Below are 21,001 nucleotides of genomic sequence, written 5' to 3' on the forward strand. Positions count from 1 at the left end.
TTTTGTCAAAGAGTTATGAATTTATGCTATATATCGAGCCATTGATTTAAACTATAAATTCGAGTTAAACTCAAATTGAATATTTTCATTCAAATCAAACTCAAATTATCTTTAATTTTGATTTGACGAACTTAAATAAACCATTTTTCATTTAACTCAAACTCAAGATAAAAGATATTCAGACTTAATTTGATTCATATCTAATAAAGTCCCCGAGCATAAGGTAAGACGTGGGGAGACCAAGCACAAATCGGTACTGTTGGATTATTTTTTAAATATTTTTTTGAATGGGTCAATCCATCTCATACAACCGGCTATTATAACCATCCAAAATAATAATAATTTTTTATATAATTAAAAATAAAAATTTTATTTTCTAAGCCAACTGATTAAGCGCATCCAGTGACGGATCTTAACATAGCCCATCACATGAGAACGGTGGGCCGCATCTGGAGCGGCCGGCCGGAGCACTGCCACCTCTAATACAAAGTGTTGAAGACAACATGATGTTTTGTTTTCCAATTTTGTCTCTTAGCGTTTCACTCCAGCAATCAAGTATTCCTCCTATCTTTTTGACTTGAGTTAACTAAAACTAATTCTAATATTACAATTATGATCAGCATAAACAAACAAGCTAGCTTCTTGCAGAAGACACAACTCCATGATGGAAATTTCAATCGGTATTATGAATTTGTATCAACCATTTTTAGTAAACTAATGGTCTGGTTCAGTGACTGTAAATAACCCAGATCTCCAAAAGGAACAGCGACGCTCTGCCTTTTCTTACTACTGGTCCGTTATTTATTGTCGACTCAGCAGCCACCTAACTCTATATGCCTTGTTGACTCTCTTCGTTTTCAGAGCTCAAATTTCAAGGCCAGCCCTCACCCTTCGAAAAAGTAAATGAAAAAGAAAACTAGACATGCTGTAAGCTAACGCTTACAGTAAAAAAAAAAAGGACATATATCAGTGATAGCTACAAAGGGAAAGCACACACAGACAGACATATAATACTTCTTCTCCCTTCCCCACTTCAGCTATAGCTTTCCCTTTCTAGTTTCCTTCATATTTTTGAATATCAGATTTAACCCAAAAAGTTGCTTCTTATTTCTTGCCCTTCTAGGGTTTTGAGTTACAAGAAAATAATTTCTTCCCATGCATGCATGATCTGAATCTAAGCACAGATGGGCATAAGAAAAGAGTACGTTTGCTTCTTTCTACTGCTTCTGGTGCTGTTACTCATAGGTAAAACTTCATCAGCTGCCAAGGTTTCTGATAATCGTGAATATGGGAGCTTCAACTCTTTGTCAACTTGTGATCCGTTGCGTGCAACTTGTTTGGAAAGTAGTGAGGGGTTTGGAAGAGAGGAAAATGAAGATGATGATCCAAGTTTAAGTGATGAGAAGAGAAGAATACACACTGGTCCAAATCCCTTACATAATAGATAAGTATTAACATAGCTTCAATCTTCATCAATTTTCTTCTATTCATATCAATATGGGAGCTTTCCCGGCGAAATTTATAGCCCAGTAAATTTCAAACCCCACGAAAGGCACAATGATTCAGGCATTATATGTTGAAGAGAAGCATGGTTCCCCTTCCAACCCCCCTCCCTTTTTTTGGCCTTTTTTATATGAAAGTTGATGGATAAAACTTTGCTTTGTAGTTTTAATTTTCTCCTGCAGGATGTAGATTTTTTATTTGATTTATTGATTAGGTGTTCATGCTAAGAATTAACAGTGCATAAAATCTGTAACATGGTAAGAATAATGAATAAAAGTTTTTTGAGTATCATGATTTTGCTTAAAAAAAAAGACAAGTGGATTTGTTAACTTTGATCAAGAGGTTCGGAGAAATAACAATTAAGTGGGGTTATGTGACGACTGTAATTAACTTGGTAGGCACATAGATATTTGTGTGTGTGCGCGTGTGTTCAATTCTTTGTAAATTTATAATATAATCACCATATGGCTACAAGAACCAATACAAAATCAAAAGAAACATTAATGTATGTACGACCTCAAATAGAGGTGTTCATTGGGTTAGACCAGCCCACGATCTGGTAGTATAACATACAGGGCTTGGCTCATGGGCTTAGATACAAGGCTTGTGGAGTGGTCTGTTACTATTTATATAATATTAAAAATTAATTAATTAATAATTATAATATTAAAAATTAATTTTTTATTAAAATTAAGCCACCGAGCCAATGGACACCTGTAACGCAAAGAGTTAACAAAATTGATAGAGTATTAAAATTTAATTTTTTTTATACTTTTAAAATTTTAATTTATCTAGTGTAGTGGTAATAGATTCGGTCAAGCAGAGTCTTCGGTTATAAAAAAATAATAATACTATATATATACACTTTTGAGTATACACATAATGCGTTCTTATATAATTGAGTGTTACTTTTCCTTTAATTCAAAATCATTTAATTACTTTTGAGTACACACATGATACACCCTCATGTGATTGAGTGTTACTTTTTTCTAAATTCAAAATCACTTAATCACTTGATAACACGTATCAAATATGTATCTTTTTATATATTTAAAATGAGTACTCATAATTCAACTAGAAAAAGAAGCAAACAAAAAACATGTGAAAATAAAACTTTCATCCGCATGTTACGCCTAATAATAACGGGAATAGCAAAGTTTTAGTAATGTGCTGTATCATATGAAAAGATTTAAAATGATGACACATATGTAGTATTCAAGTTGACATATATGTTAAATTAATAATAATGTATGCAATGTTAACTTGTCTATAATATGACAATACCGATATAAATTTAAAATCTCTGAATGCATGTACGCCCTTTCTTTTATGTCTTGAAGTAAGATTCAACAAGAAAATAAATAAAAATAGGTTAATTTTCTTAATATATGCATTATTCAAAAAAACAAACAAAAAATTTAAAAATTATACGTTAAAATACTCTAATTTAAAAAATAACAAATATCCCAATGAAAAATATCAGAAGCCCGAAATTGGAAAATATAAAACAACTCTCAAATTGAAAAATACTGAAATACCGAATAAAACAAGTGTGACGAAAAATAAACAAAAACTCCCACCGTGTTTGTCCCACATGGTGGATTACAAACATGAGTCACACAAACCAATTTCATATTATATACCTCTCTCACAACGTACTTAAAAATAGCCAAAACACCCCACCATATGGGTCACACGTGGTTACAAAATATCAAGAAAATTCTTATTTTCAACTCTAACCACCATGTGTAACTTGTGTGATGACTGTGAATCATGCGTGGTGATTGAATCATCCTAAATATATCATTTTCAAACCTAATTTTAACATCAATCAATTTTACACTTATTTTAACACACATTTATTAACAAATTTCATCTAAATTGCAAAGGATTCAAGCAATTTTTAAAATAATAATAATAAATCAACAACACCGAGCTCTAGAACACCTTAAATCTATACTAAAATGTTTAAACTTCTATGCTATAAGCTATTAAACATGATTAAAAAAAACTATTTACTAACTTTTTTGCCATTTTTTGTTGAAAATTGAACGAAATCACCGGATTTGTGATCAGTGAATAATGCCTGAGTGTTGAGTTTTGAGTATGCAGGGTGAGAATGTAAGTTTCAAAATTAGAAATGAATTCAAGACTTGTTTATATATAGGTATTTTCATTAAATTGTAAAGTATTAGCTTAATCTATTTAATACCCAAAACGTTGGTCTATTCTATTTAAATCTGTTTAATGTTTTTTTTTTACGCCAAAAAACTTATTCCCACACAAGGGTAGTCCATTGATAAAATCTCATTCATTAATTTTAAAAAATTCAATTACCCACCCGTTAATCATTATTGTTAGTGAAATCTGTTAGCAATAAGGGAAATGCCCTTGCTATGGTTTCTTTTTTTTTCCTCAGTATAGCTAGTCCCTTATATTTAAAAAAATTATAGTTACATCCCTACAATTGCATTCTCTCTTTCCAATAACTATTCTTCTTGGTGATTAACTTTTACGTTATAATCTCCATCTTGTCAATGCCTTCTCCCTTTTCAGTGATATTGTCAACATCTCTCTTTTTTTTTTTTTAATTTGTGGTTGCGTGGGAGATCCTTTGCTCTTGCTCATTTTTCGACACCATCAACCCTTTCCTTTAGTGGTTGATCAAAATTTGATTTTTATTAGATATTGTCATTAAGACTTGTCAATCGTTCTTTTCTGTGGGTTAAATTAAGAGAGTTATGGGTAGGCTAATGATCTTATGTGGGCTTTATCATTGCTTAAGGATCCACTCTGAGAATCGATGCATTGATTAGAAAATTCAGTTTTTACCCATGACTCTAATGAATAGACATTTTGAAAGCTTTAACTATGAGATCTTTGTTTTGTAACTAACACTTTAAAGGTGGGAGGAGGATTTTGGAGGGGAGGAGGAGAAAAACCTTCATCTGTGAGATAGGAGGATCAGGTTATAGAGATACACGAAGGTTATTGGTCTTATTTTGTTAGTTTCATTGGTGAAGCACCTAGTATCTTGTTTAGAAAATCTTTTTGTGAAGAATTTCACTAAAAGTGATTGGATTCTAAGAAAATTTAGCTAAGTTTTAGATTTAAGACTTCAATTTCTTATGTTACGTGTCTATTTTGACTTCGATATTACAAAAATGTTGCCCTCGGACCAAATAGTCTGATGTGGTAGTCATCATTACACCAAGTGTATAAATGCAACATTAAAATGATGTTTTCCCAAGTTTAAAAAATACCCAAAATATGTTATCCTGAATATTTTCCTCTACATAATAAATAGTTTTGCTTGGATGTTTGGAATTGTGTCCTTGTGCCCTCAAATAGTCAATTGGACTTGAAATTGGTAGGCCTCACAAAATTTGTACACGTTTTTGCACTAATTGACACAAGATTTCTCTACAACAAAAAAAAACAATAAAAACCATTTTTATGTTAGTAAACAAAGCTAACAACTACTAATATTAGACCAAGTATAAATAAAAAAATAGGCCTTTTAATGAAAAAAATTGTCACTATTTCATTAACTTTAACGCAAAACCTAACGGAAACATAAATTTTTGTCACTATATTAGAATTTCTATTAATTCTAACACCTAACGTTAACTATATAGTATCATTTAACGAATTTGTAAATAACACCATGAATATTGTTGTGAATAGTAACTTTTGTTAATTAATGTTAATTTCGTCATCAGATGATAGATTGGGTTCCAGACACACTTTTATATAGCCTACCAATTTTATAACTAAATAGTGGTAGGTTAGGCCCTAGGCACTACCGACCTACCACTGGTCATGCCTGGGACTTAACATACCATTTTTACAACTAAGTAGTAGTAAATCGGGTTCTAGACACGTTTTGCCTACACCACCACTGATAGCATCGACCAAAAAACTCAAATTTCATCATTTTCAACCAACATCATTGAAATATACTACCTAAAATCTTTGTTTTTTCCGAATGCATAGTAACTATTTCTTACTAAAAAAAAACATAATTTTACTTAGCATATTTCAAATCTTAAAGCCTAAGTTGACAAAAAACTCCAACTTCTTCATTTTCTAGTGGCAAAAATTAGTTAACAAACTTAAATCAGGACCCAAACAAATGAACACACATTTTGCCTTAACTAAGAACAATTTTGAAACCGAAACACATGATTATGAAGTTGGAAATTGTAAACCCTAACAAAATCTAAAACAAACCCAAAAACTAAGAGAAAACAATACAACCACTAGTTGTGAAACCATTTTCAAGATGATTATGAGTAAAAATTGAATGAGATCGATGAATTGTAGTCAAAATAATTGAAATTAGGAGGAGAGAAAATTTTTGAGTAGGTGTGCAAGTTGTGAATGGTAGAAAAAGGGGTCTAGATACTATATATAATTTAGGGTATATTTAGTACTTTAGGTTTGCAAAAAATGCCTTAATAATTTATTTTTTATTATTTATATTATTTTTTTGTTTTATCAATAATAAAAAATTACGGTAATATTTTATTATTAATGTTAATATAACAAGTAATATATGTGATAATATGATTACCACCTTCATTTTAGATATTAAAAAATTACTAAAATAATTTTAATTTTATTATAATTATATTCTTATTTATTAATTTTTTAAGATAAAAATAATTATATTTTTATTAATATAACAAATAATATAAAAAAACATTTTAAAATAATTATATAAAAAATATTTAAATAAAATAATTTATTAATATTTTTTTATTATTCATAATTAAATATTATAATTATTTATTTTTATCAAATTTTATTAAATATAAAAATAATTTATATCCACAGTCAATTTTTTAAGATACTCCTTTAAATTTGGATACCCAAACCAAAATTTTTAATTCAAGTTATTCTTTCCCGGTACATTTATCATTCAAAATTTCGAATCCTGTTCATCCTTCCCCAAAACCTCTCCCCAAACCCTAGTTTTTCGTAGACGTAGTAACAGCGAGAGATGGACGATAAAGACGACTATAGGTATCTCAAGCTAAACGATGCCGTTTTTTGTATACACCAGAAAGTTAGCTTAATTGGCGTTATTCTGGAGGTTGGTTGCTATATGGAAAACCGAGGCTCTGGTAATCACTAATAACCTCTTAAAATTCTTCTAGTTATTCTTATTTTTTTTAATCCTTTTGTAGTTAACAATGAGTGTTTGGAAACTGATTGCTTATTATGGCTGGCGGTGATGACAAAAAGGCCGGACTTACGGCTGCCACTAATTGTTTGGCTGTAGAATGATGAATGCTTTTGTAAGGTGTAAATGCTGAGCCAGTTGATTCGATGTTACTTTATTCCTAATTCAAAATTGTCTAATTAATAATCATTGTTAGTGCATGTAGTTTTATTGTTGATTTATTTATGTTTTACACAGTTCACAAAGTTTTTAGTTCAAAAGAATAATTTGTTTTATTAGCTCTCCTGTCTTTAAATTAAAATTTAGCTGTTGAGAAGATAATGGATATATATTTAGTGATATTGGATTGGTATTCTTTGCTGGGGTGATGTCGGCTTTTCTTGAATTTGTTGAGTATTCATGATTTTTATTGTGTTATGAGAAAAAGAAAGGATATAAAAGCTACAAATATAACAACAATTGATGGGTAAGATCTTTTTCTCCCTAGAAATGAGCATTATGTCTGAGAAGAAGATATATTTTATTTAATAAGGATGTATGTTGATAGGCACCATGCTGAAGTTCTCACATGAAATGCATTTTATCTTATGTCAAAAGTGGTTTTTTTTTTTTAATAATTTTACATGCTGGAAGTTTAGTTGGGTCAATTTTGAGTTTTTATGATAAGCGAATATATCATTTGTTAAGAGAATTGCAAAATGTCCACAAGATTATATTCTATCTTTGATACCCGAGACAAACAACTTTTGTCGACAGTTCTACTCGTAAAATGTTTCATTAATAAAAACTTCACTTGCTAAGCTGTGTTTGAACTAATCTTACTGAACAAACTTATTATGCTTTAACTAAGTACTAGCTGCTATACTGCCAAGTTTGAAACTTTGGATAAATGTCATCTTAGTTTTTCACCAAGTGTATATGTATCATTTGCAGATAGCTTTTCTGCACTAACAATAATTGACGAATCATATAGTCAAGCTGGAATTCCAGTTAATTTTTCCGCTGACAGTATGGAAAAGCTACCTCGTATTGCTTCTATTGGGGACATTATTCTGCTTTCTCATGTCATGGTATAAACTTACACTGACTTACTTTCTATTACAATATAATTTTCATTGTGCTTTTCTAGGTTATGTCTTCTTTTAATGTTAGTAATCAGATGCATTTTTGTGACATGTCCTTGACATATTTTGAGTTTCTAGAGAACAAACAATACTTTCATGAAGTTCTTAGAACTTTTGTTGGTGAAAGATGAATAAAGAGAAGGTGACAAGGCAATAAAGCAATAGGAAAGTCCAGAGACTGAAAACTAACTTTAAATTGCTATTTATACCTGCCGTAAAACTTGCAGGGGAAGATGGTTTATGAAGATTATTCCCGAACTTTAGATTAAAACTGGTGTTAAATACTAGTTCATATGCTACATTGAAGACAGAGTGGATAATTTTAGGCTGGAAAGCTTTAAGGATTTTATGGGTTATGACATTCGCAAGATTCTGTTGTTCTTTGGGTAGTTCAATAGGATCGTTGTGAACATTGATAGTTAACTTCAACTTGCATTTTGCAGTATATTGCGCTTAGATTAAATATCATATTGGTTTGTGTGGTCACTCTCAATTCATACAGATTTTTTTTTTTATTTTTCTTGAAAAAATAAATTTTGGCTAGAATGCTTTAAATGGGCAGATATAATTCTGCAGATGAAAATTGATGATGGACAAGCATATGCTCTGTTCAACAAGAAGTTTTCTTCCTTTGCTTTGTATGAAAGGAAGGATGGTGAAGATATCCTCCCTTACCAAGCTTCTGTGAGATTTCATCGAAGAGAGCCCGATAAGAAGCTTATAATAGGCTTGAGAAAATGGTTTCACAGTTTTCAACTCAAGGAAGGTTTGCACAGTTATAAATTAATGGCAATGAATTCATTTTTAATCATATTGATATTTCCACCTGCAAGCCATAATGTTAAAGGCTATAATATGAAGATGCTAACGATAGTAAAGCTCTCAGTTGATTTGAATTAGAGAACTTATATGTGATTTTAGTTGAGGAATTCAGAATTGCACCTTGGTTGCCTTTTCAATTTAATTCTGTAAAAATAATGTTTTCCATGTAGTTAATTTTGCTTCATAAAATAAAAGAATCAGTACTTGCATTATTTATTGACTTAAAAAGTTCACGTGTATCTCTACCTCATACAACCAATGGCTATGGTGATTCATAATATTAACTAGAATTAGCACTTGCATTATTGATGTCTGATACTCATTTTCTAATGCCCTTGTTTACTTGGCATAGTGTCCTGTTGCTAAGTTTCAAATCATGCTTTGTAATTCTGATAACATGTTTCAAACTTTGTGTGCTTGATAGATTTTATAAATTTCACGTTGTTAAAAGAAATCAAGGAAGGTCAGAGCATTAATTTGGTTTGCAAGGTGGTTCAATTTATTTTTTTGTCCTTATGTCCAGTTAATCGTTTGTCAAGAATTTATCTTGATTTATTTGATTGGAAAACTTTCATGCTAAGCCTATTATATTTCATTTTTGTCTAATGCAAACTACTGATCAATTTTCTTCCAATTTCTTTTTGCTACACTAAGATACTCCATGTATGCGAAATACTGAATAGTGAATGGATGGCCTTTGTTTGGGATGGAACTGATACTCGACCAGCTTTTATTCATTCAAAGTGAGTTGTTATAGATTATTTTTCCAGTATTAATTGTCACTAATTTACCATCTTTTTAATGTACATGTGTAAAACTCAGATACTCTATTTTCTGGATAAACTTAAAGTTCAGTGCTTATTGAAAGAAGTTAAAAGGATAATATGAGGTAAAAAGGGGATTTAGGGTAGGGAAAAGTGCAATAGGAAGAAGAGAGAGATCAAACCTGAGTTGGTTTTCAGAAAAGAGAGGGATTGGAAAGAGGAGAGTGACTATTCTTGTAATTTAATTTCACCCAAATATTCACTTTTCTTACAATCCTTAGTTTTGGTTTATGCTGTTTTAATTTTGAACCCTTAAAAATGACCTCATCTTAGTGCCCTGTTAAGAAAACCTAAAATTAGGTTCACAAGTTACATTTTTTTAAAATCCACTCCTGAAAATATGTGAAATCCAATTGTGATTTGACTTGCATTGCATAAGTATGTAGCATAAGTATTATTTATTCTTTTTTTTTTCAATATTTTGGTGAATAGTTATCTTATTTGTAAAAGTGATACATTAATCCTTGTTCTTTCAAAATAAGTTGACTTCATCTGTGAAGTCTTTAAAAGGGTACTTCTTGACTACAAATGTAAGTTAGAATGGTAGTTGCTTTATAATTAATTTGCATATTTGTTATTAAATTGAAGATTTTCTGAAAGTTTATGTTATGTTGTTAAATATGAACCTTAGGCTAAAAAATGAAAGGGAGGACGAGCTTCCATTAAATTTGGAGCCCTTTCGTCTATCAAAAGATATATTGTGTTCATTTCCTGCTGTTGGAAGTATCCTGAGATTGATCATAGACAGAGACATTGAAAAGCATATCCTTCACTTCCTGAACGCTGGCAAATGGGTGAAAATGTTAAATGTACATGTCAAAGTGAATGCAGGATTATGGTGTGGTTTGTTGACACATTTCACAAGGCTACGGTATTTGCCAGATGAGGACTTCCTCATATTGGAGCGACAAAGGTTTATTGTTAGTTCACTCTTTGTTTCATAATGCACTTATTACTGATATGTATAAGTTTGATATATTAATTATTGTTTTACGGTTAGTATCATGATTATGTAACTCAGGTCTTTTGGTAACCGAATGTCAATGAAATATCCCCGGTTGCCATATTGGTGCTTTCCCTGGACTTCAGGAGTTACAGGTTTTAGATTTTTGGCTTATTAATGATTACATTCTCTCTCTATTTGAATTTCTTGGTTGTTTGTTGTCTGATTTGGTCTCATGGACACTAATATCTGTTCCCGAAACCTCTGTTATCATGTTGATGTTCAACCATGTCTTTCTTTGTTTTAACAGAGCTTGACTGCAATAATCGCGTGCCATTTGCTACATTGATGGATGTTCTCACATATTCAAAGGTATCCTATCTTATATAAAGGTTTTTTCCCCTCTTAATGTTTCCGAAATATTTTTCTTTATCTTTCTATTAATCTCCATGATTGACATAGAAGGTGTTTTCTTATCTTTGTTATATTGAACTTTGCTATGAAAGACATGTTCTTTGACAACCAAAATTTGAAGACAAACATGGTTATGCTATGTCTAAATGTTCTCTTTCCTAAACTACTTCTTTAGTCCTTTGGCTGTCAATTGACTTGTCTTCTACTGAGTATCTCTATGTTCTTATGTTTTTCTCAATGGTGGTTTCACAATTAGCTTTCATATTAGCTCAGTTAGCTCACCTTGCTAGTGCATTGTCAGCAAATCTTCATCTAAATTGTGAACTGTCATGGAAACATTTGATGATATTAATGCATTCCCACAAGTTAAAGCAATAAAATATTTTGCAAAGGTATGTACCTGGTGTGTTACCAACAGACATCCAGAATTTGCATTTCCCACTTTTTTGGAATTATGGTATTCAGCTGTTTGGGAAGTTTAAGGATGAGAAATTTGAGTTAGCAAAGTTGGGAGCAGCAGGGAGCCCCTTTTAATGTCAAAATAGTGTTATATGTACAAATAATGTGCACAAATAATGATATGTCACTATATGATTGGATAATTTTAAATTAAAGATAAAATAATATCTAATTACATGATGACATATCATTGTTTGTGTACAAAGTTGTACACATTGTTTGTGTACATAGTTTTATTATTTAATGTCCAATGTGAAATGATTTCCAAGAGGGCATAGAAGTCATTTCATGTTTGGTAAAAGACAAATAGTGTAGAAGGTAGAAAGGAAGAGAAAAAAAAGTCAAAGTTTGTGTCAAGAAATATTCAATTTAATGGAAAATCTCCGTCCCAAACAGAAGCATAAATCTTTTTTTCAAGGAGGCAGCAAGTTTTAGTTATAACAGATTTAAGCTATTCTTGTTCATTTCATCTGCATGGATTTTTGATGGCCCATGCATACAGCCTAATCGCACTTAATGCATGACAACAGGTGGCTGCTAAATACAGGTGTGTGGTTCGAGTTGTTGCTGCATTTCCCTGTCGGGCTGAGGATCTTCTCTGTAATTCTGGGAGGTACGGGCTGAGGCTTACCCTAGAGGATCCAACTGCACGAATCCATGCTTTTGTTTATGCCGAAGATGGGGTGAGCACATCTTTACCTCTTAAGTTCATATACATTCATAGTTTTTCCTTTATACTAGTTTCATCTTTGCTGAAGGGCTGTTCTCATAGCAACTCTCAGGTTCCTCTATCATGTTTCAAACCTACCTTATTGAATGACATCTATTAATTGAAATTCTTAGGATCTTTGCTTTGGAACCTCATATTTCACTGTCTTGTTCTGCTTTTCCATTAATTTTATAATTTTTAATCCTTAACAGGTGAAATTATTTGACGGTTATCCCCCCATCGATGCAGTGCAACAAAAGCTGAACAAACTGCTTGGAGTGGTAGTGACCAATGAGGGGATGGAAGATAAAAATGCTCCCAGAAATCCGCCATGGGTACAGTTTTGTCTGATGTCTTATTACCTGGATAAAAATGACCAATGGGGAAGCAGAAACTACAGAATCAGTATGACCAAAATTGTGGGTTAAGCTTTGATCACATCATTATTAGTGCTAGCGTTGGAAAAGGTATCATTTCACAACAAATTAATCTGTATAAAATCAATAGCTTTCTCTCTATAAATATACATCTTTTCACACTTGTTCTTATTCTTATTTTAGCTGCATGGTGACTTTGATATCAAATGATGATAATCTTGATAGAATTACAACCGAAAGCTAAATGTTGAGATTGAAAAGTCTAAAACATATAAATTTTACATTAGAAGTTCATTATTTATGATATATGATCTAAGTCCTATATATTGCATTTGGATCATAACACTATATTGCCATTGAAAAGAATGGTTATGACATTCCAGTTGAAGAAATTGTGGGATTAAGTTTCTTTAAGGTTTATTCTGCCAATGATTAAATGTTTCCGTCCTTGTCATTGTTGTATCATTTTACATGTGCTCTTTGCATTTTTGCAAGAATTTTGATTGGATCATGTTTATTCATATCTGAAAACTATCTGAATTCTTTGTTTTGTAGATTTCTTTTCAACAATTGGGCACATGATTATTTTTCCTACCTTGAGGAATTTATAAGATTTTTTTGACAATATTTATTGGATAATATATGTTGATAGTATAGTTTTTCCATGAAAATCTATACATATTTTAGTTTAAAAAAAAAATTTAATTTAAAATTATTCAATCATATAAAATATGTCAATTTATTTGTATCAGTTAGTTTATAACTATTTATGTATACGATATGAATAATTTTAGAAAGGCCAAAAATTTACATTTGATATAGCATAATTAACAAGAATAACCAGTCACAAGAAGTATCTTTGACAAGAGAAATTTGTCTATAATGTCAGATATTATATGTTTCAAATTTTCCCTGCTAAAAGAACTCTTCTTATTCCTCTTGCATAAGTCTCTCTTCTATGGTGCAATGTAGGAAGTTGCATTTCTGCCTAAAAAGCTATAAAAGGGAGTTTCTTTCTGTACAGTATGTGAAAGTTTCCATGGTTGGGAGGAAGGTCCAAAACCTTAACAGTTTTGAAATACTACCTCTGTCGTCGATTAATGGATTGTTGTTGGAGCTGCATGCTCATGGAGCTGGTTTGGCAACGCTACCATACCAGCAGCCTCAATTGCATTCCTACGTTGCCTATCGCGAAGATACAGGGCAGTAAGAAGGCAGAGGAAGAGGAAGAGAGCTTAGTATGGTTGCATTTCCCTCTTCAAAGATGACATTATCCACCCATCCCTATATTTTTGGATAGACTTCAGGCAATGAATCGATCAGGAAAACTTATTTAAGACAGCATATCTTCAATATATACTTTTATCAGATGATTGAATTATAATTAGAGTACTTTTTTTGAAAATAAAATATTTTTGTGTGATTCAATAACAATCATTAATTTTTATAAGAACAATAAGAGAGAGTAAAAGAGAAATCAAGTATAATGGTTAATATTACCAACCCTCAAAACTATATAGTAAGTTTAATTTAAAGTTTAGAGCTTAGAAAAAATATTTTTTAAAGAATTTTAAATCTCAGAAGACTTGGTAAAAATAATTATAATTTACATTGAAGTGATTAAATATTTCTAATTTTAATTAAAATTGTATTTTTGGTAAGTTGATGCTTGTTGCCCTAAATAGTGTGGGCCAAGGCCCAAGGTTGGAGATGATTACATTATTAATGTTTTATCCACGTGGCAGCAGAGCAGGGCAGCTATGGATGAAACTGAATTTCGAAGCCTTCTGGACTGTTGTTCGATCTCGCGATTATCAAGTAAATCAATCTATAAAATTTCTATTTATTATGATCAACAACTATTTATTCCCTTTTTTTCGCATAAAGTTTATCCTTTCCTTGCTTCCGCACTCGTCTGATCCTTCAGTAAATTGTGAAATTTTTGCTTTTGGGATTTTTTTCCTTTGCTGCTGCTTGTGTTTGTCGAGCTTTTGAAATTGCCTTCTTTAATTTCAGGCAGAGTTGGATTCTTCAAGCCAGGATGAGGTTTAATTGCTGAAACTGCTCCATATTGCTTTTATTATTATTATTATTATTATTATTATTTTGTTACAAGTAATTTCTTTTCTTCAGTGTACTATCCTGCTGAGTGTAGATTTTGAAATTTGGACAGAGACTAAATGAGTGGCAAGATGCTTCGAATGAAGAAGATAAAATGCAGATGGAGAGTCCAGATGTGTTGCTTCAACCTAATTATTTGAAGACATTATACTTCTGTAGATTCTCTGCCCAATCACCTGTTAGCGTGGCACCAAAATCCACCAACTTCTTTTATTAATGAGGTTACCCTCACAATGAATTTTGGAAGTCTTCACTTTATGGATATGTCACAGAAAAAATATGGTTTATGTTGTTTTTATGATATAATATGGAATATTGAAAATAAAGCCACCCCAGCTTGCCTGCTCTAGTTATTTGATTGCTTCATGTTCTTAAAAAAAAAAAAAAAATTAATTTTCACTTCAAAACTAATGGAAGTTAATAGAATATATATCTTTTAAGATGCCTTAGTGTTATGCTAATAATTGGTGAGACTATCAGATTGATTTTGCCCAAATGGATTTGTTGTGCAGATGCATTTGGGCAGAAGCTGAAACTGGCAGCTGGGAGGGAGGTATACCTTGCTAGTCATAACATCTTATTAAGTGCATTCCAATTACTTTTTTGATGTTTTATAACAATATAGCAGATTGAAGGCATTTTGGTTGATCATTACAGTTTTCCATCGTGGACTAAGACAATGTTTGCCTATTATTTCCATTCCCTGAATCTGAGATTACAGTTGAATGAGTGGTGGAAATGAGTTATTCATTTTTTTTACAATGGTTATAAATTTATAAGTGCATCTTCTTCTGTGGTACAGGCTTCTTTTAAGTTTGTAAGTGCATTTTCTTTTGTGATACAGACCCAGCTGCCTCCGGTGTATAGATTGCTGAGTGTGCATCAGCCTGCTAGATTTTCCGGCACAAGTGGCAGACAGTGACTCAATGCTGTAGAAACTATCATGTCCCTATTCACAATGATGGATGCTGAGAAGGTTAAGTGTGCTAGCTACCTTCTCAAGAGAGATGCCAGAGTGTGGTGGAGGACGACCACAGAGAGAGAAGATGGGGCTGGTGTGAGCTGGATGATTTCAAATGACTATTTGATGCAGAGTCTAAGATTGCAGATATGACATATATGAAAGTTTGTGAGTTTATTGATCTGCAACAGGGCTCTAGCACTGTATATGAGTATGCAACCAAACTAAAAGCTCTGGCAAGATACACTCGGTGCATGGCTAGTACAACGCAAGGAAAAATGAAGAAATTCATCCTTGGGTTGAATCCAAAGATAGCTAGAGATGTGATGAGAGGGGCACAATCTCCTCAGACATATAGTGAGGCATTAAACAGAGCTTTCAAATCGGAGGTGTGAACAGGATCAAACATGAGGTTAAGTGCAACAGTTACACCAGAAGGTTCCAGGCAAAGCTCTGAGCAGATGACAGAGAGAGCTGACAAGGGGAAGAGGAGATTCCAGTGTAAGAATATGAAGAATTGGAAGAGTAACAAGAAGCATAAGAAAGTTGATATACCCACTTGTCAGTCAGAAACATGAGAAGCAACACCAAGGAGAATGCCTGATAAGAGTATGTTTTAAGTATAGACAACCAGATCACATTGCCAGAAATTGCCCAGCAACCGACCAAAGCAGAGTAGACAATTTGTAAATCAATAACATGAAAAATCTGTAATGTATACTTTTTTTTTCACACAATCGAATTATAATCATAGAGTAATTCTTTGAAAATAAACTATTTTTGTTTAACCGATAACAATCATATAAGAGAGAAATCAAATATGGTGGTGAATTCTACCCACCAACCCTCATAACTATATCCCAACTTTAGTTCAAGTTTAGAGCTTAGAAATATATCGTTTAGAGCCTAGAAAATTATATTTTAAGGATTTTTAATCTCGTAAGATTTGATTAAAAAATAATTATAATTTACCTTGAACTTGTTAAAATATTATTAATTTTAATTAATTAGTTCAAATGTTATTAATTTTAATTAATTGTATTTTTTGTATGAGTTGTGTTACATGTACAAATAGCAATATATTATAATGTAATTGGATAGTTGAAAACTAAAGTTAAAATAATATCTAACACATGGTGATATATAGTTATTTGTATATAAAAGTTATGTATATAGTATTATTGTTTTGTTATATATATGTTTAGAATAGTGTTATGTGCACAATTTTTGTACATAATTTTGTATATAAATAATAACATGTTATCATATGATTGAATAATTAAAAATAAAAGATAAACCAACGCTTAATTATATATAATATATCATTATTTAGGTATAAAAATCGTATTTATAATCTTATGGATATGTTTATAATTCTAGACAGTATGGGCCAGGGCCAAGGCCCAAGGTTGGAGATAATTAATATTATTCAAGGTTTTTTTCCATGTGAGGGCAGGGCAGGGCAGTCATGGATGAAACGGAATTTCGACGCCTTCTGGATCTTTTCCCGGTTGTTCGGTCTCGCGATTATCAAGTAAATCAAACTATAAATTTCTGTTTATTTTGATCAATGAACTCTTCTTCTCCGTCATTTTTGCAAGAAGTTCATCCTTTTCATGCTTCTGCACCCATTTGATCCTTTAGTAAATTGAGCAAATTTTGCTTTTGCAATTTTTTTTCTTTGCTGCTGCTTGTGTTTGTCCAGATTTTGAAATACACTTCTTTGATTTCAGGCAGAGTTGGATTCTTCAAGAAATTTAACTTCACGTTCGGCCGAGGATGAGGTTCTATTGCTAAAACTGCTCCATAGTGCTTTTATTAATATTACTTTTTTGTTACTAGGAATTTCTTTTCTGCAGCATACTATCCTACTGAATGTATATTTTGTTGGGGCTTAAGTTATTTTGAAATTTGGACAGAGTTGGCAAGATGCTTCGAATGAAGAAGATAAAATGCAGCTGGAGAGTCAAGGTATGTTGGTTCAACCGAACTATTTCACGAGATAAATTTCCTGCATTTAGCTAGAGATTATAATGATTTTTAGACTTTCTTTTCATGCGGATGGCATATCATTCTGACAGTTTCTATTTGTTCTGATGAAGACTTTACACTTTTGTAGATTCTCTGCTCAATCAACTGTTAGTGTGCCACCAAAATTCACCTACTTATTTTATTAATAAGGCTACCCTCACAATGAATTTTAGAAGTCTTCACTTTATGGATGTGTTACAGAAAAATATGGTTTATGTTGTTTTTATGACATAATATGGAATATTTAAAATAAAGCCACCCCAATCTCCCTACTCTAGTTATTTTATTGCTTCATGTTCTTTTTTTAAAAAAAAAAAAAGTTAATTTTCACTTCAAAACTAATGGATGCTAACAGAATAGATGGACACAGGATTGATTTAATTCCATCTTTTAAGATGCCTTAGTGTTATGCTAATAAGTGGTGATAATATCAGATTGATTTTGTTCAAATGGATTTGTTCTGCAGATGCATTTTGGCAGAAGCTGAAACTGGCAGCTGGGAGGAAGGTATACGTGCTTGTTATAACATCTTAAGTGCATTTTAAGACATTTTGATGTTTTATGACAATATAGCAGATGGAAAGAATTTTAGTGCATCATTACAATTTGCCATCATAGACTAGGAAGTGTTTACCTACTATTTCCATTCCCTGAATCTGAGATTAGGATTGGATGAGTGGTGGAAGTGAATTATTCATATTTTTTACAATGATTATAAGTGCATCTTCTTCTATGATATAGAAATGGTGTAGTTAATTTATTACTTATGGTGAAACCTGATTGTTATTGATGTGTTCTATAGGTAAGTGCAGCTGATGCAGAAAAGTTTTGCCAGGCTTTTCAACAATTTCACAAGAAACTTGTATGTGTAATTTATTAGAGAATTCTTGCTTCATACAATAGCCTTCCATAGTGTTACTAAAGCAATACAATTCCTAATTTTTCCAACTGTTTCCAGGTCTATGAAGGACTAAATTTGGATGTGGCTAGGAGCTACATCAACTCATCAAATAGTTTGGAGGAATAACTTTTTCCTGTAGGTGTGGATTTTTTCAGACAGGGTTGCTGAATATTTTTGTTTTTTTAGTTATTCAATTGATATATTAATACATTGATATGCCTTTTGTCTTTTCTCCTTTCTGATTTTTAGTTGCTTAAGAATAATTATTTCATATCTATCTCCATAGGCAGGACTTCTCCATGTGCTCCCCTTATGTTATTCTTGTAGTTATTGAGTTGGTTTTAAATCTTATGCTTGAGATGAAATAACATTATAATCTTGTGAACTTCTACCAAAATCTACATAGGTTAAAAAATTTAGATGTTTACCTCTTAAGTGTAGTTGTATTATCATCTTTATATATATAGTTAGGTTTCCTTACGACGACTTCTTACATTAAATTTGATTGAAACTTAAATATAATAGGCAAATTGCAGAAATCCTTGGTCTTTGTATTTGAATTTCTTTTAGTGGGACAGGGTTAAATGCATACAGATAAGAAAACAAAGAGTCAAGAGCGCTCCATAATCTAGTGTGGCTGAAAGATAATCAAAGCTCTTAGAAACCTGCTCTAGCATGTTGTTCTCTCAAGAACATCAAAAACATCATTCTCAAGCTAAAACAAGTTTGAAATGCATCGTAGAGCACTAATTTTTAGTCACAAGAATGCCAGAGGCTTGATAACAATGGCAGTCTTGTATTAGCTCTGAACAAACATTAGTCGTAAAATGTACCCAGCATATCTTCATCTCTGTATAGGTGGTACCTGAACAGTAACCTAAACGTGACAATTTCGACCGAGCATTCACGATTCCTGATAATGCTGAAAATAGATGAAATATAGCGTAGAAGTGTGTCACGTTTTCTACATCAGCTTCTCTCTTTTCATGTGTAACAGTAAAGTTCCTCAAATGGTGTATGAGTTTGTCTTCCATTCAACTCTTTTAAGCTTAGGGGAATACCTCAGTCAAAATCTTACGTATGCATCCTGATCAATTAGCTGAAAAAGAAGAGGTTTCTCTCTCACACTCACTCACATGCACTAACATTTTGTCCAAATGGATAAACATGACAAGGGTCACTATTGACTTTGGCTTATACATTGGTCAAAAGATGCTACATTTTTCTTTAGCATAGGAGATTTGTTAGAGAAACATAACAATGAGCTTTCGATTTAGTTATACTTATTCAGTTATAAGAGTGTAACTGCTATCCAATCTTATATGTCTTTCTATTAGCCTTCTTTTTGTTATCACTACTTTTTCAATTGTTTTTTCATCACTGTGAGCTGAGGTGACACTATTCTCTTTAAAGACTGCCTTTTGATCGCTGACAATGGAAGAAGTCAGGGACACCATGAAACTTTCTGTTTAATTTTCCCCTTCTAATATGTGATCTGGAGAAAAGAAAGATATGTACCTTCTCCAACTAGATGGTTTGACTTAACCGAGGAATTTACACCATGGGGTGACTTGGAAATATACCAAATCAATAGAAAATATTCTGAACATCGGGCTGTAGAGAGTTGTGGTAGTCTTGATGAGATTGATGTTAAATCAATTAAAGTTAACCCACGGCAGTGTGATAATTTGCCTGCAGAATGGGGTATTCATGTTTGATAAAATATCAATGTTTTCATAGATGTTTGTTGGATTCTGCAGTTAGTGGATAAAACTCTTTGGTGTCATTTGGCAGCAATAGGTTGGTTGTTTGCGTCTGTGCATTGTATCCATTTCTTAAATATATCCTACCTACTATTTCATAAATCTTTCTCTTGTTTCTTTACTCCATTAGCTATCACTGGTGGTGAAAAAATAGTGTGGAGCAAAGAGTAGACGACTTAGAATATTGCCATTTACATTTTGCATCCAAGTTTTTGCACCCAAAGTTTGTTGTTCACTGTAAAAAACATCAACTTTATTTATCAAGCTTACAATTTTAGGGAGGTTGCCAACTACTAAATTGGCCAATCTTTATCCGCAGGTGGCAGAGGGTCTCTTAAAGAAGATAATAGAAGATTCTCCAAGTTATTTATTTGCATATATCTGTTTCGGCTGTGTCAATCCACCCAAAATACTGCACTCTATATTACGTGTATGAGATGACCGTTTACTAGGACCCTGCCAACTCCAAAATAGAAGAAACAACGTATAGAAAATGCTATCGAAAAGTTTCAGTTCAAAAGCAACTGCACTATCATGCAGCCAAGTCACATATCTACATGCAGATGCATCAAAAGAATGGCTTGGGCAAAATTAGATGCCACTACATAGCAACAAAATCGGCTGCATCAGACTTATATCAATGGCACATATCCTCAAACTGATCTGTATACATAGAGCTAAGCTCGAAACAAGTTTGAAACCCAAAATTTATTAATGAATCGAGCTTGAACAAAATCCTAAAGTTCAAATGGATAAACCCAAAATTTTACTTGAGTTAAATTATTATATTATATCGAAATCAATCACATTGATTATAATAAACTTTGAATTTAATAATTAGTCTTATAATTATTGAGTCAA

The 21,001-nt window shown here is 32.0% G+C and overlaps 3 protein-coding genes and 1 non-coding gene across 15 annotated transcripts; all 4 read left to right on the forward strand.

The window, feature by feature from the left end:
• The first annotated feature begins 6,392 nt into the window (after nt 1-6,392).
• LOC123225548 (protection of telomeres protein 1b) lies at nt 6,393-13,819 on the forward strand. Of its 5 annotated transcripts, XM_044649566.1 has the most exons (12): nt 6,471-6,601; nt 6,696-6,811; nt 7,625-7,761; nt 8,392-8,581; nt 9,062-9,126; nt 9,292-9,380; nt 10,093-10,374; nt 10,483-10,559; nt 10,715-10,776; nt 11,808-11,960; nt 12,199-12,453; nt 13,336-13,818. In XM_044649566.1, exons 3-11 carry the CDS (start codon nt 7,702-7,704, stop codon nt 12,412-12,414), a joined length of 1,194 nt encoding a protein of 397 aa, XP_044505501.1. In that variant the 5' UTR covers nt 6,471-6,601; nt 6,696-6,811; nt 7,625-7,701; the 3' UTR covers nt 12,415-12,453; nt 13,336-13,818. The 5 variants fall into 5 exon arrangements, with proteins under 5 accessions (XP_044505498.1, XP_044505500.1, XP_044505499.1 ...); XM_044649563.1 differs by lacking the exon at nt 6,696-6,811 and having other exon boundaries at nt 6,393-6,632; nt 13,336-13,819; XM_044649565.1 differs by lacking the exon at nt 6,696-6,811 and having other exon boundaries at nt 6,393-6,632; nt 13,388-13,818.
• LOC123226620 lies at nt 6,735-6,829 on the forward strand. Its single transcript, XR_006504369.1, has one exon. It is a non-coding gene; the product is annotated as a small nucleolar RNA snoR113 (small nucleolar RNA).
• A 181-nt stretch (nt 13,820-14,000) lies between the features above and the next one.
• Nucleotides 14,001-16,303, forward strand: LOC123225550. Of its 6 annotated transcripts, none has more exons than XM_044649569.1 (5): nt 14,007-14,181; nt 14,380-14,409; nt 14,537-14,597; nt 14,997-15,037; nt 15,287-16,303. In XM_044649569.1, the coding sequence occupies exons 1-5, from the start codon at nt 14,029-14,031 to the stop codon at nt 15,404-15,406; spliced, it is 405 nt and encodes a 134-aa protein (XP_044505504.1). In that variant the 5' UTR covers nt 14,007-14,028; the 3' UTR covers nt 15,407-16,303. The 6 variants fall into 6 exon arrangements, 2 of the variants coding, with proteins under 2 accessions (XP_044505504.1, XP_044505505.1); XM_044649570.1 differs by having other exon boundaries at nt 14,014-14,181; nt 15,329-16,217; XR_006504152.1 differs by lacking the exon at nt 14,997-15,037 and having other exon boundaries at nt 14,001-14,181; nt 14,497-14,705; nt 15,329-16,303.
• Nucleotides 16,304-16,819: 516 nt separating this feature from the next.
• LOC123225551 lies at nt 16,820-20,875 on the forward strand. Of its 3 annotated transcripts, none has more exons than XM_044649572.1 (7): nt 16,820-16,979; nt 17,179-17,229; nt 17,365-17,416; nt 17,943-17,983; nt 18,279-18,338; nt 18,435-18,516; nt 20,460-20,875. In XM_044649572.1, the coding sequence occupies exons 1-6, from the start codon at nt 16,914-16,916 to the stop codon at nt 18,501-18,503; spliced, it is 339 nt and encodes a 112-aa protein (XP_044505507.1). In that variant the 5' UTR covers nt 16,820-16,913; the 3' UTR covers nt 18,504-18,516; nt 20,460-20,875. The 3 variants fall into 3 exon arrangements, with proteins under 3 accessions (XP_044505507.1, XP_044505508.1, XP_044505506.1); XM_044649573.1 differs by having other exon boundaries at nt 18,435-18,512; XM_044649571.1 differs by lacking the exon at nt 20,460-20,875 and having other exon boundaries at nt 16,821-16,979; nt 18,435-18,675.
• The last annotated feature ends 126 nt before the right edge of the window (nt 20,876-21,001 follow it).

The sequence above is a fragment of the Mangifera indica genome, chromosome 9 (genome assembly GCF_011075055.1).
Source record: "Mangifera indica cultivar Alphonso chromosome 9, CATAS_Mindica_2.1, whole genome shotgun sequence".
In the NCBI taxonomy this organism is placed as follows: Eukaryota; Viridiplantae; Streptophyta; class Magnoliopsida; order Sapindales; family Anacardiaceae; genus Mangifera; species Mangifera indica.